The 15,820-nt window shown below is 42.1% G+C and overlaps 1 protein-coding gene across 1 annotated transcript in view; it reads left to right on the top strand.

Annotated features, from left to right (window-relative positions):
- The window catches only part of SEL1L3 (SEL1L family member 3), a 98,962-nt gene that overhangs the window by 22,442 nt on the left and 60,700 nt on the right, over positions 1-15,820 (top strand). Inside the window, exons 3-7 of the mRNA XM_057730073.1 lie at positions 2,114-2,240; positions 3,884-4,005; positions 4,368-4,483; positions 7,094-7,152; positions 14,951-15,083. Coding sequence (XP_057586056.1) covers positions 2,114-2,240; positions 3,884-4,005; positions 4,368-4,483; positions 7,094-7,152; positions 14,951-15,083 — 557 coding nt within the window. The remainder of the gene's footprint in view (positions 1-2,113; positions 2,241-3,883; positions 4,006-4,367; positions 4,484-7,093; positions 7,153-14,950; positions 15,084-15,820) is intronic.

The following is a 15,820-nucleotide window of genomic DNA, read 5'->3' as shown; positions in this document are numbered from 1 at the left end:
AGACACCCTTGCGGTATTTCCATTTCTAATCCCCCCTCCTCATTCCAGTAACCGACCAGCAAGCCCGGTGTGCCCACATTGAGCTCAAGTTGCAAAGAAAAAAGATTTGAAGTATTTCTGCTGGGATTGATAACTCCACCATTTTGGATTTCCAGGTGCATCTCTGAGACTATGGAAACATTGCTCTTATGATTTCCAAGTTATAGTGAACCAGAGGTACCTCTTTACATAATAAAACATTATTCTCCATTGAGGAATGAGAGCTGGGGTGTCCAGTATCCCAGGCTGAGGGTCCTACAATTTTTCCAACATTGGCATTTGGTAACTTGCATGGAAGTCAAGTCTAAGAAGCCCAGGAAAATAGATTATTTCCACCATTTAATTATGGATATTTAAACCAAGGAACATTCGAAGAAAGAGAAAACTGATCTTTATTTCTAGGTTGCATTTGGTGAATTTTTTTTTTCTTCGAAGGGGAGTGGCATATAGGAAATAAAAAAATCCATATTAGCCTTGTAGATATTAAATATGGATGAGATCGCTCAGTTCTCCCTTTCAGATTTGTTACCGACACTCTTCTTTTCTAGAACCACAGAATTGTCCCACATTTGCAAAATAAGGTGGAAGGCTCCCTGAAATTTTAAGGGGTATGGTTAGTAGTATTTGCATAGGGTGACATGTTTAGGTTATGTGGAAAGTCTGCATGGAAGAAAAACAAACTGTGCAATTTTAAGAGCATAGATTCTGAAACCAGACTGCTCGAGTTTGAAGCCCAGCTCCAACTCTTATTATTCAACCTTCTCTAAGGCTCAGTTCAAAGGGGGACAATAATAGAATCTATCTTATAAATTGTGAAATGAAGCAAGATTATGCCTGAAATGTGCATCGCATGTTGCCTGGCTTATTCTAAGTGTTAAATAAATGTTAGTTACTATCTTGGCAGCTGTGCATCTATTTCCTTGTCTATAGACTGGGGATAATAATGGGGATTAAATGAATTTATAAATAAATATGTATACATTTATTTTTTACAGTAGTGCGGACCATAGTGAGGGCTACTGAAGTGTTAACTGTTACCATTATTACACAAATTCAAAATGCTTTTCTTAGCATTAGAAGGGCAGGATGTAAAATGGTTGAGCACACAGAACCTGAGCTGGAAACTTGAAGTTTTGCTCTACTACTTATTAGCTCTGTTACCGTATGTGAGTTATTTTACCTCTCTATACCTCGGGCTTTTCATCTGTAGAATGGGACTAGTAAAGAATCTCCTTTAGCTGCCCCGGACCAGTAGCCTCCTTAACCCTGGCTGTGCATTAGAAGCAGAAAACGGGGAGCCTTTTAAAAACACTGACGCCTGGGCCCCTCACCTGGAGGCTTTGCGGTAATTCATCTGTGGTACAGCCCAGACATTGTCATTTTTCTGAAATCTCCCCAGATGATTACAGTGACGTATGAGGATTAAAAATCACTGTCCTAGACTGTGAGAAAGCGGACACTCGTACTCTGATGAAAAGAATATAAAACATGTATAATACATTAAAAAAAAAAAGAATCTCCTTTATAGGGTTGCTGTGAACACAAATTGAGATAGCTCTCTAAAGTGCTTCTTGGGTGCCTGGCATATATTCAGTGTGAAATAAATGTTTGCTAATATTTTCAGACTATTCATTTAAATTAAAAAAAAATTATTTATTTATTTATTATTGGCTGTGTTGGGTCTTTGTTGCTGTGCACGGGCTTTCTGTAGCTGTGGCAAGTGGGGGCTACTCTTCATTATGGTGCGTGGGCTCCTCAATGCTGTGGCTTCTCTTGTTGCAGAGCCTGGCTCTAGGCGCGCGGGCTTCAGTAGTTGTGGCTTGTGCACGCTCTAGAGCACAGGCTCAGTAGTTGCGCAAGGGCTTACTTGCTCTGTAGCATGGGGGGTCGTCCCTGACGAGGGCACAAACCCGTGTCCCCTGCATTGGCAGGCAGATTCTTAACCACTGCGCCACCAGGGAAGTCCCATTTAAATGTTTGATGGGAGCTAGGCAGTGTGTTCCAGGAAGAATGGGATGTTGGAAGCAGTGTTTTTCTGGAAATAATTAAAAGGCAGCCATCTTGCTATTTACAGATGTGGTCACCCTCCTGGGCTTTCTCTATGCCTCCAGTGGAGAAAACACAGGCATTGTGAAGAAGTTTCCGAAATTTCAGAATCGAGAGCTGGAGGCCACCCGACGCCAGCGGATAGATTACCCAGTGTAAGAAGGGGCCGGTGATGGGGGCCGGTGGGGCAGTAGTGCTCTTTTTATCTGAGGACCACGGCAGGCTAGTGGAGCCAGTTAGGAGGACCTGCCTTTGTAATATGCTTTGGAAAAATGATGAGATCTACGTAGCTTAGGTAGAATCTGTGGACCTGAAAACCTTAAAGCATTCTGAAATGATTCCTGTACTTAGCAATCCGTAGTTTTCCTCAGATCTTGTATGTCCGTCCTGGGAATGACCCAAGTAGGGGAGTCAGGTGTTGGAGCCCGAGGCTTCGCAAGGTGTCAGGTGCAGCCAGCCACAGCCCTGCCAGATTGCAGCCTTTGCTATGCCTTTTCTGTCTTGGAAGATTGGATGAGTTGCTTGAAATCTCACAACTTCTGATCTCCTCCGTTGATTTCAGCAAAACCCAGATATATTTTTTTCCTTCTGCTGAATTGAAGATGCTGAAAATGGTTTGTGGTTCACCTCAGACCGGATGGATTTAGCAGAGTGATTTAATTCTTCCCATGCTGCTGGCTGTAGAAAGATCTTGAGTCACTTTACTAAGCGTATGTTCTTGCTAAGCTTCCTTGTAATAACTTATCTTCATGAGCTTGCTCCGCTGGATGGGTCAGGAGGGAGCTGTGTGGCCCCCTCTGTTTGCATATCTTACCACTGATTTGGAGGCCAGATTATAAAGCCCAGAATATTCGAAAGGTTTTGTTGGGATGAATCCCCGAAGAACCTGGGGTCGCTGCCACTTTAACCCAAACTGTGAATTGGTTTCTGGGGTAATGGAGAATATCCTCTGTACTGGTTTTGACCTTGATTCGTGTTTCACGTGCAAAATGCAGTTTCTCCCAGCTCATCTTTGAACTGCTGGTCACTAGCACAATGTGTGACATCAAACAAGTGTTCAAACAGCAAATATTTGCTGCATGGGTCGTGGATCACATAGCTTGGCTAAGCGTGTCCTAGTTAAGTTGGCTACTGTTATTTTATCCTCACTCCACAAATCGCAGATGGACAATATTTTTTTCAACTAAAATAGCCCTAGTCCAGAAATGGAACAATTAGAGTAGTTGTTCCATATTGGTCAGCCAGAACTGTGGTACCAAACAACCTAATGTGTGCATTAAAATAGTATCTGTGTGTCCCGATTAGCATATAGTGATGCCATTTGCAGATTATGACATTTTTCTGCCTTAGGGCTTTTATCTTTGAAAGAAACAAAATTGCTCAAAAAGCCCTAATTATGTTTTTTTTTTAATCATTGAAATTAGAATAGCTTCTTATCAAATCACCTGTTACTCAAATCCAGATTTTTATTCTGTGTCTGGCTTTATGAGCCTTAATCAAGGATTCAAATGGCAGGCCCGTGCGATTCTCAGAAAGGCACAGGGAGAGTTTTTGGTGCAAGGTACAATGTCTGCTAGTTTTGTACAATGACGCTTAACTCCAGTCTTTTGCAGTTACTACAACTACCTCCTTTGTCTCAAAAATCAAGCTTTGCACGCTGATCTCCCATGATGAACACGAAGGCACATTCATCCCTTCATTGGAAAGAAAGCAATTTACTCCGTCATTGTTAACTGTAATTCCCTGTGCTTGGATGGTATCAATCTGCAGAATTTTTTTTTTCTCCTCACTCTTACAGGTTTACTGTTTCACTGTGGCTTTATTTACTCCATTATTGCAAGGCCAGTCTCTGTGGGATTCTGTATTTTGTCGATTCTACTGAGATGTACGGCACACCTTCTGTGTTTCTCACTGAAGAGGGTAAGTAGGAAACAGAACCTTTAGAATGATAGTGCAGTTTTCTCGTGCTCTGTCTATTGGCAGATAGGTCTGTCTAGAATAAGGAATGTTGTCAGCGTGGCAATTCAGTGAGGATGATGGTTTCCAAATAAGGGCTTCAAGTTCAACTTTTTTTCTGGAAGCTTAAAACAAACATATGCAGACGGATGCACTTATGTGGTGTTTTGATGTGTTGGTTTTGTTACGCTTTGCTTTTGTTTAAGGCAAGAAGGAATGTGATCTCATCTTACAGCTTTTTAGGACAATCATGGAAAAGATATAGCCACTTCATTCACTCCTAAGCATTTTTGGGTCATTTTCACAAGCTTTCGTTTTCCTTTCAGGCCACTTGCATGTTCAGATGCACCTTGTCAAGGGAGAAGACCTTGCTGTAAAAACGAAATTCACCCTACCTTTGAAGGAGTGGTTCCGCCTGGATATCTCTTTTAATGGCGGCCAGGTACTGAACGCAGCGCCACCGTGCCTCCTGTCAGCATCAGCACTTCACTTTAAGCACTGCGGTAAAGTCAGAGAGCTAGGAGATCTGCAGAAACAAATTGGTGGTATCTGATAAACTTTTACAACCATAACACTTTTTTAATCAAATTTTTATAGTTCGAAATTTAACTCATAAGACTCTTATCCCACTTAATTAACTTTTAAAGTGCTTCTTTCGACTATACTGTGAATGAGTAAATAATATAGCCAGCTATATAACCACAATTATCTGAGCAATTCAAGCCTTTTCTGCTAGCGAGATAGGCTTTGGGGAGATAGATGTTAAGACAGCCTTGGCCATATTTATATAGTATTATCAAATCTACAACTTTTTTTTACAGGAAATTGGTTGGTTAGTTCAGCCAGGAAATGGTTTGACTGTTTTTGGCAGTTAAAACAATTGCTTATGCTTGGCATTAAACAGACAAATAATAACCAACAAACCTAAGTGTTAATTCTGGTGAGAAGGAGGGTCTTTATCTACTTTGTACTATAAAACACTGCACATAATAGTTTCAAGCTCCCATAATATAGGTTTTATGGGTTATGGCAAATCTCTCGTTATAATTGAAGATAATTCCATTTCTTGATATATACAACGTTGGTATGCTACTTTTTTCTGGTTACTTTATTTTCTCATCAGCTTTTCTTATTGATGTGTGATTTTCCGAAAACAAAACTGGAAAGGGCGTTTTGTTTGTCTCGTGTACTAGATAATACACAGACTTCCCTTGGTGGTTAGGTCTATCACAGTTCCTTTTTCTGAAGAGAAAAGAAATCAGGTCAGTCCTTGTAGCTTTCCCAAAGAGAGTCTGTAAGATATTAGCTGGCCTTTTTTATATGTCTGTTTCCTTCATGCTGTTGGGTGACATTGCTGTGGTCCATGTTTTAGCTTCTCATTTGTATGAAAATTGTGCTGGCATAGCTTGGTTGCTGCTTTCTGTTGAGGTCAGCTCAGCACTGTGTGTCACTGAGGTATCAAACCATCAGAGCAAATCACAGATCTTATTTTGCACCTGCTGTATGTAAGGCACAATGCTCAAGGAGCTTATAGACTATTTCTGGAAGTCTCATTAAGCAGGTGAAGGGGTGCCATAAGGCGAGCTTAATTGCCAAATGATTCATACTGATTCACGGAAGAGAGACAGCACTTCACACTGGGTGCTCAAGGGGAGGTTTCATCAAGAAGTTTCCTTCGGATGGACAGAGTTTAAATGGAGAAGCAAGGAGAGGTATTTCAGCACCTCATCGGAGGTGAGCAGATGAACCAGTTTGGTACAGAAATTTGCAGCCTATAGAACACTAATAGAAGAAAAAAATATCTTTAGGGCTAGAATGTGGAGAATCTTGAATATCATGGAATTTAAATTTCTACTTGCAAGACAGCATAGCATCATCGGAGATTTTTGAGCAGAAGAATAAATCAAAGTAGTTCCTTTAATTAAAGAGATGAATGCAATGGCAGAGTACTTCCTCGGGTAAAGCAGGAGAGAAGAATTAGGGAGACCAGACAGAGTGGAAAGAAAAAACAAGTAGTTTTATTTTTTTTGTAAACTTTTGCCATTTGCCCTTTTTTCTTTCCATCCCAATTGGTCTCTCTGATACACATAGGTTCCAAAATAATACTTATTGTTTTTCTACACAAAATCCAGCTCTGCAGGTGAGAGTACTACCTTCATTGCTTTGACAAAATGGATACATTGGCTTAAAGTAAGTGGTTGGTTTAGAGAAACAACTGGTCTGCGTCATTTTCTTCTCTGAACCAACATGCTCTGTATGGCTGAATTGGGTTGGGTTGTGTAAGTTAGCTTTTCTTTCATAGACATGGTGTTGGAGCCACGTTTTTGAGAATCTAGTTAAGCCAGAATGTGTTTCCTGAACATCTGCTCTCTGCTAGCACTGGGGGAATAAAGGGAGCCCCCAATCCAAAGGGTTTATGTTGTAGTCCCAGACAGGAGAAGAATACACCACAGCTAACAACATTTACGACGGAAACATTGTCACCATTGCAATGATCCCCCAACTTGCTTTTCCCACTCAGGCTCTCCTGGAATCAGAGTCAAATTTCAAGAACTCCTTGTTGTATCTTACACATTTGTTTGTCTTTCTGTGCCACAAGCTTTCAAGCAGGAATACACCAAATGAACCTTTGGCTGGTAGTGTGGAAGTGTCTGCAACTCGCTGGGGGAGACCGCATTATTTTTATCACATTAAGTCCTTTGGAGGGACTTCCCTGGTGGTCCAGTGGTTAAGACTCTGAGCTTCCACTGCAGGGGGCATGGGTTTGATCCCTGGTGGGGAACTAAGATCTCACATGCTGCCTACAGCCAAAAAAAAAAAAAAAAAATTTAAATAAATAAAATTAAATAGACTGAAATACTTCTTTAAAAAAAAGTCATTTGGGGAAATTAAATGTCTTAAGTCTCAAAATATACACAGGGCTAGTAAACTGCTCATTTTATTTTTTGCAGAAACTGCTCAGCATATTTTATGAGTAACTGTTACCCAGGACTGTATTTATGATGTGGGGTCTTGAGGCATTACTGATCCTTGTGTATCTCTCCCAACATAGATAGTGGTAACCACCAGCACTGGACAGGATTTGAAAGACTACCATAATCAGACCATTAGGTAAGTGTAATGTTTCTTTTGATTCAAAATTTTGCTGGACGACGATTGAGGAACGTTCCTTTGTTAGCCCTCAGCCCTAACGTTATTCTTGCCCCGTCTGATTCAGCTTTTGCAAGCATGGACTGTGGCTAGTCTGCCCTGTAGCGAATCTTTGTTCTATTTTTTCTTCTTTTTTAAATGTCCACAAACTCTCCTTGTTTCCCCCACAACCCTTTTTTCCCAGCAAGAGAAACTAGTTCTCTCTCCAGATCTCTCTGTAAATTCTTCTTTTCACGGCACTGTATAATTTATTTTCTTTGAAAATTATCTTCTACAAAGGATTCTGAAAAATAAAAGTATTAATGTTGCTTATGGAGAGGGGTTGGTAACTTTGGCCTCGTATAAAACGTAAAAACAGACAGCCTTCATATTTATGTTTATAATCTAAACTTGAAATGTATGCGACTGTTGATGTTGGGATAACTTTTCATCCTCATATGATTCTCTGCAAGAGTTGCAGCAACTGAGAATTGGGTCTTTTTCCTCGTTTGTCATAATTTTTTTTTGATGTATAGACAAAACATTATTTATTTATTCAACAAACATTTATTAAATAGCTAGTAAATAATAGGCACTATGTCAGGCACAGGATAACAGTGAAAATAAAGTGTGGTCCCTGCTCTCAAGATGCTGACAGTCTAGGAGATCGACTAGTAAGCAGGTGATAATACGGTAACAAAGGCTGTGATACAAGAATGTCATGATTTTTTAAATTTTTAAATTTTTAAATATCCCTGTGTAAGAGTGGGTTTTATAGCATCAGAACCATGGGGCATGAGCTCTTCTTTAGGAACGCAGGATACTTCATCATAGCTAGATTTTATATATACATCAATATTATATAGATATAGATATAAAATCAAAATGTATATATAAAATCAAATGCTTAAGAATAAGTCTAAAGAAAAGAAACAAAAATTACCAGCTTCATATGTATAATTTTAAAAAATGTATCAGGGGAATTCCCTGGCAGTTCAGTGGTTAGGACTCCGCACTTCCAGTGCAGCGGGTAGGGGACTGATTCCTGGTCAGGGAACTAAGATCCTACATGCTGCACGGTGCAGCCAAAAAAAAAAAGTTATATTAAAAAAAATGTATCAGGACTGTTGGGCACTTTGGCTGGGGGATGGTTCCTTCCTTCATCCTTTAGTCATTTCACTACCTTAAGCTGAAAACCGTCTCTGCAAACAGGCTCCATTCACTGAGTCCCCACATGATCCAAATGTTCTTGGAAACCAATTATTAAAGAAAGGAAAGCAAAGAGGGGTGATGACAGCAGAGTAGGGGACAAACACTCTACTTTCTATTTTTTTTCCCCACCATTAAGTCAAACAGTTTCTTTTAGGCTCTGGGCACGTAAAACAATTCTTATTTTCATGACTGGATTAAAGGATTAGAGTTCTAGAGAAAGGCTAAAGCAGTGTTATTCCTTAGCCTGCAAAGAGAAAGTCAGGGGTGACTTGACAGCTATATCGAAGCAGAGAGGCTGAGGCCTTAGAACAGAACAGAAGTCTTAAGTGTACCAGGTGGATTTAGACCAGTCAGGAAGAGTTCAACAGATATGTTTCGTTATATAACCAGTGGCCATGGGATCTTCTATGAAGAGTTAGAGAATAAGAAAGGCCTGGGAGTTTGCTTTGGAGAAACAGGCCCCTTTAGAAATCTCTTCAAGTGCCCTGTCGTGCCCTAGAAATTAAGGGTTTGCATTTTAGGATGTGGGGTCTAAAATAATATCTGCCCTTTCTTCCCTGACACCCACCTCCAACCTGAGACACTTCTGACATCCAGTTGATTTCATACGCTTTTTTTTCATTTTCTATGTCAGGGCTTCCTTTCCTCTTAAATCCCAGAAATGTAGATGCTGACATGAGTGGAGTGAATCACAGTAAGACCCAGGGCTGGGACTGGGGTGAGGCGAGGGAGGCACCTTCCGCATGAAATCTAAGGAGGCAGCAAAAAAACTTAGTAATTACATTAATTTGCTAAGGCTGCCAGAACACAGTACCACAAACCGAGTGATGTAAACAAAAGAAATGTATTGCCTCGAAGTTCTAGAGGCTAGAGGTCCGAGATCAAGGTGTCTGCAGAGCTGTGCTCCCTCTGAAGGCTCTAGGGAAAGATCTGTTCTAAGCCTCTCTCCAGCTACTAATAGTTCCTTGGCTTGTGGCAGCATAACGCCAAACTTTGCATGGCATTTTCCCTGTGTGAGTATCTGTCTTTGTCCAAATTTCCCCTTTTTATAAGGATACCAGTCATTGGATTAAGGGCCCATTCTATTCCAATACGGTCTTATCTTAACTAATTATATCTGCAATGACCCTATATCCAAACAAGGTCACATTTTGAGGTACTGGGGGTTCAGACTTCAGCATATGAATTTTGGGGGGACACAACTCCATTCATAACAGTAGTCATGATAAATAACATTTAATACAGTATTTTTAAAAATCAAGATTAACGTAAATAATCCATGATGGGGCTTCCTAGGTGGCGCAGCGGTTGAGAATCCGCCTGCCAATGTAGGGGACACGGGTTCGATCCCTGCCCCAGGAAGATCCCACATGCCGCGGAGCAACTAAGCCCGTGCGCCACAACTATTGAGCCTGCGCTTTAAAGCCCGTGAGCCACAACTATTGAGAGCCACAACTGTTGAGCCCATGTGCAGCAACTACTGAAGCCCACATGCCTAGAGCCCGTGCTCTGCAACAAGAAAAGCCACGGCAATGAGGAGCCTGCGCACCACAACGAAGAGTAGCCCCTACTCAGTGCAACTGAAAAGAAAGCCAGCGCACAGCAAAAAAGACCCAACACAGCCAATTAAAAAAAAAAAAAAAAAGAATCCATGATGATCATATAAGATTCCAGAATTCAGGACTGATTTTTTAGGTACATACCGATTCAACATCCCAGTGAATACTTTGAAATGATTCCTTACCTGGAAATACAGGCAGTCCCCAGGCCCAAGACTGCCGCTCACCACCATCTCAGCTGCCCTTCCAGCACTGCTGGGACTCCTTCCATCAATAGAACAACTAAAGAATTAATCTTGGGCCCGCCCGGGATACCTGTGGTTAGCTATTTGGAATCTCATTCACCAGAGAGATTTCAGAATGGGCCAAGCTAGTAAACTAAATGTCAAATACTGCAGATGGTTATAGGTGTTCCAAGGAAAGCCTCTTAATCCTCCTTTTTATTTGTTCCGGTAATGTAGGCATAATGATAGTTCTTATCCCACGAAAGTGGTGTAGGATCAGTAATTAAGTACTCAGAAGTATAGTGCTGCACTGCTGGAAAGGCCACAGTAACAATTGCAGACGTGACTAGTGTTGAATTCATTCATCTGTCCATCCATCCCTCCCTCCATCCATCCCTCCATCCCTCCATCTCTCCATCCATCCCTCCATCCATCCAACCATCCACCCCTTCATCCATCCCTCCATCCATCCATCCATCCATCCATCCCTCCATCCATCCTTCCATCCATCCATCCATCCATCCATCCATCCATCCATCCATCCCTCCATCCATCCAGTATATATTCATTCATCCAACACATTTACCACACGTCTGACACAGTGCTGGACTCTGGGAATAAAATGATGAACAACAAGATGAACAGCAGTCCGTCCCCGCCTTCATGGAGCTACAAAATCTAGTGAGGGGAAGGCAGATCTTATACAGATACATTCACAAATAAATTTAAATTTACAAATTGTGATGAATACAGGGAAGGAAATAAATAGGTTGGCTTGAGAGGATCACACAGGGGCCGAAATTTAGACCAAGCCTGAGGAAGTGACACTTAAGGTGAGAATTACTTTAAGAGGTGAGAGGGACCGCTATTTTGAAGCTTTAAATTCCCCTGCTAAAGAACCCACGAGCAGGGCTTCCCTGGTGGCACAGTGGTTAAGAATCTGCCTGCCATCACAGGGGACACGGGTTCAATCCCTGGGCTGGGAAGATCCCACATGCCGTGGAACAACTAAGCCTGTACACCACAACTACTGAGCCTGAGCTCTAGAGCCTGCGAACCGCAACTATTGAGCCCACGTGCCACAACTACTGAAGCCCGTGCGCCTAGAGCCTGTGCTCTGCAACAGGAGAACCTACAGCAATGAGAACCCTGCATACTACAACCAAGCCCCTGCTTGCCGCAGCTAGAGAAAGCCTGGACACAGCAACAAAGACCCAACACAGCCAATAAATAAAAACTTAAAAAAGAACCTATGAGCAGGGACTTCCCTGGCTGTCTGGTGGTTAAGACTCCACTCTTCCACTGCAGGGGGCCTGGGTTCATCCCTGGTTGGGGAACTAAGATCCCACATGCCCATGCCATGTGGCCAGAAAAAAAGACATACCCACGAGTCAAAGCTGTTCTCTAGATAACGATGGAGACGATCCTTCCCTACTGCTGGGTCCTCCACAGGAATAAGCTGGGGCACTTTCCCACGTCCAAATACGAGAAAAGACAGTTTGTCAGCATGTCTGAGGCTTGAGCAAGGGACCGTCTTGGGCTTATGAACTGTCGAGCTCAGCTTTTATGTCAGCAAAATTGATGACCATCAAACAGTGCACAGTGCAAGGAACTTCTTGCAGTCTTGGTGCAGCCACTGAGAATTTTAGAGGAGAAAAATGTGGAGGCACGGATGTGGAGGGAGACTGAGCGAGAGAGATCTGTTAGTTGTATTATAATAACGATACAAAATTACAATCTAGTACTGCAGAGACCAAGTAATTTGATTAGTTGAGAATTCAGTTAAAGCAAACATCCATAGAAAAGAATCCATAAAAAAAGAATCCATAAATATTTTACTTTAGTTTAAAAAATGGAAATGTACGTTAATTTGCCAGTCTTTCTAGCTAGAGCCTTGCCTTTGAGTGTGGATCTATTGATTGGAGTTCCCTGTGATCTTTCTTTCACAAACGGTACCCGATTTCTGTTTCTTCCAAATGAAAAGAAAACAAAGACACTTGTGAAACTCTCAGAGCCCAAAATCCATCTAGATTTCTTCAGTTTCTTTTTCTAGCCTTTTCCAGCTGTCTTAATTCCACAGCCGTTTTTTAGTAACCATTTTTTACTGAGTCTACCCAAAATATTCAACTTAATTTTTAAAGAATGAACGTGTCTTTCGTCTCCATCCCTATTTTATTGGATTACATAAGATTTAATTACATTGTATGGTTACAATGACCATACCGTTGGCAGTTGACAGGTTTGGGAACAAACACCTCTTATTCTCAGTGAGCATGCGACTCAAAAAATGGCAACAAAAGTCCAAATTGGACTAGGTTAATAATAATAACTGCAGTTAACAGGTATGGTGCCTACTATGTGACAGGCAATGTTCTAAATGCTTTGTTTAATATTAAATATTAAAATTTCCCAACAACCCTGTAGATAGGTACTATTTTAATCTCCATTTACAAATGAGAAGGCAGGGAAGTCACTGTCGTTCCAGTGGTTTGGACTCTGCACTTCGACTGCAGGGGGCCTGGGTTTGATCCCTGGTGGAGGAGCTAAGATCCCACAAGCCACACGGTGCAGCCAAAAAGTAAAAAAAAAAATTTCAAATTAAAAAAAAAAAATGAGAAGACGAAGGCTGCAGAGAGTAACCTCCAGCTGGCAGGCATCCAGCATGTTGTGGGGATGGGCCATGAGGTGAGCTGTGAGTTGGTTAGGCAGAGTTCTATTACGAGAGCTTCTACTGCAGAAGCATTGCTTCGTGTCCATCGAGTGCCAGGTATTACCTCATGAGGGTAGTTGGAATGTTGACATCTTTCAAAGGTCTTGAAAAATTGAATCAGTTCACAGCTCTCAGATAATAACTTTGTGGTCCCACCTTAAAAAAAAAAAGAGACCATCATCTTCTTAGGGCCCTTCAAGCCTGAGCTTCCAGAAAAAGAAAGCAGGAGATAAAGCATTTCTTTTCCATGTTAGTTGCCTTTGTAGAAAGCTGATTTCTAAGTGTTCCCTCTTGCCACCATCGGTTGATGTTGTCAGAGTGCCCATTTCTTCACCTTTTTGTCTTCCTTCCAGCCGGGAGCACCTGCTCAGGGTCGGGTTTCTGGCTAACAGTCAGCCCATCCTCTCTCCTGGGATGACCCCGGGTTGCCTGCTTTCTCCGATCCAACCACTGGTGGCTGCTCTGTCCCATCCGCGTCACCTGGCCGCCTGCCTGACGTGCTGTGTCTTCCCTTCTGCTGCCATCTGCCCTCTGTGCTCCCTGGCTCTTTCGTTTTTGCCTGGCTTCTCACTTGATGCCTATCTTGATCCCCCCTTGCTGTTCACATATGTTCTGATGGCACCTTGTCCACCTCTTCCTATTTTACTTTCTAAATAGGTAATAAATGCACATGGTATAAAAAAACCAGAACTACGTGAAAAGGTCTACAGTTAGATGTCTTGCTTCCAACTCTGCACCCATCCACTCCATCCCCTAACCCCCAAGCCACGGGGAAAGACTTTTATTAGTTTCTCATATGTGCCTCCAGATTTTTTTTTTAATGCAAATACAAAAAAAAAAAAAAAAAGAATCCATTCTCCTCTTTCTTGGATAAAAGTATATTTATTGTTCTGCTCTTTTGTCTTTATTTTTTTCACTTAACCATCTATTTTAGAGATTATTCCAGGTCAGTACACAGAGCCCTTTGTCCTTTTTTAAGCTGTGTAGTAAAAGAGCTCATGTCCAGGGCCCATTGGATGGGAGTGGGTACCAGTCCTCACTGACAGACACCTAAACTCTCCCAGTCTTTGATGGGTATAAACAATGCTGCAAGGAAGGACTGTGCGTTGTATTCATGCCAACTCATTTTTCCCTCCACTTTCCTTCATGATCCTTCAAGTCTTTCAGGACAAGGTGGACTTCCAACACATCACCTGTGCTGACCTCTTATCTCTGGCCAAGCCCTTTGACCTTGCTGTGGCCTCCTTCTCCTAACTCTGAATTTGACCGCAGTTCTTATCTAATAGGGTATGTTTTTGTTTTCCTCCACATCCACCTTCTATCTATGCAATAGGTTTTCTTTTTTTCCTTTTAGTGCAAAATACTTCTAATTAAGATTAGGAATTCCAAATAATTCCGATGATGCTAAACAATTTCACCAGTATCAATAGTCGGCATGTACTAAGTACTTACGGTGGAACTTGTGATTACCAGGGGGGAGGGGCGGGGAGGGATAGTTAGGGAGTTTGGGACTGACATGTACACACTGCTGTGTTTAAAATAGATAAGCAACAGGGAGCTGCTGTATAGCACAGGGACCTCTGCTCAATATTCTGTAACAACCTAACTGAGAAAAGAATTTGAAAAAGAATAGATACATGTATATGTAAAACTGAATCACTTTGTTGTACACCTGAAACTAACACAACATTCTTTATCAACTATACTCCAATATAAAATAAAAAGTCAAGTAAAAAAATAAATAAAAAGGAAAAAAAACTACCTATGGTGGGCCAAGCGCTGCTAGATGCTGTACGTCTTTACAATCCAGTAAGAGAGGAATGATCATTTTACTAATGAGGAGACTCAGTCTCAGAGAGGTTAAGCAACTGGTCCAAAGTCACACAGCTCGTAAATAGCAGAGTTGGGATCCTAGCTCAGGTCTGCCTGACCCCACCGTGATCTCATCGTCTAGAACTAGAGTGAAGGGTTTGCAGAAATTTGGGGTCTTAAGTCAAGGGGTCAATGAAAGAGTCTTTTTCTTTTTTTAAATCTGTTCAGACCCAACAGTCTCTTAATCCTGTGTTCCTCTCTAGCTTCCGCGAGGATTTCCATTATAATGACACCGCTGGGTACTTCATTCTTGGAGGCAGCAGGTACGTGGCCGGCATTGAAGGATTTTTTGGGCCCCTGAAGTACTATCGCCTCCACGCTCTGCACCCTGCACAGGTGAGCGCAGGGGACCAAGGAGTCTACGGGTGCTTATGGGTGGTGGGTGCATGGCTCAGGGACGTGCAGCCAGTCCAGTGTAAACAGAAGATTTACCCAAGCTGGACCGCGCATCGGCTCTGTCACCAAACATAATTAACACTGAGGCTTACCCCCCCACCCCGCAAACTCGGTAATAGATTTTTGTTAACATTTGGTTCATTTAGTACTCATAAAATGGAAACCATTTACTTCCCCTGTTTTAATAACTGGTAGCTTAATTATAGAGTCGATTTTTATCAGGCTGTTGCCTATCCAGCGATTAAGCTAATGAAAGGAGAGAGTCTTAGTTATTTGGTAAAGCTTCTTTTATGTCCTATTATTTAAAGTGTCAGAGAAGAGACACTGCAGCAAATGAGACTCTTGGTTCTGCTTACTGCTCTCTCCAGAAACACGGGCCTTCCGCTCACACTGGGTGGGTGGGCTGCAGTGGTGGAGATCACAGAGGGCTTTGCGGTCAGAACTGAATTCTCAAGTCCGAAACCCACCCACGAGTGGAACGGAATCGTCGGCGTCTCCAGGCCAGCTCCAGCAGGGCTGGCAGGTAGGGGGGTGCTGCCCCACCAGGGAACCTTCACCCCGGTTGCTTTCTGTGCCTTGGTAAGGAGATCACTGGATACCTGAAAAAGGAACATTCTTTCCTTCCCGCGACCTTGTGGGATTTGTTCTGCGAAAAGCCAGCGTCACTAGGCAAAGTC

This window comes from Hippopotamus amphibius, chromosome 3, assembly GCF_030028045.1.
Source record: "Hippopotamus amphibius kiboko isolate mHipAmp2 chromosome 3, mHipAmp2.hap2, whole genome shotgun sequence".
NCBI lineage: Eukaryota > Metazoa > Chordata > Mammalia > Artiodactyla > Hippopotamidae > Hippopotamus > Hippopotamus amphibius.
The sequence above is the reverse complement of the archived record's forward strand: the minus strand, read 5'-3'. Positions and strand labels throughout refer to the sequence as shown.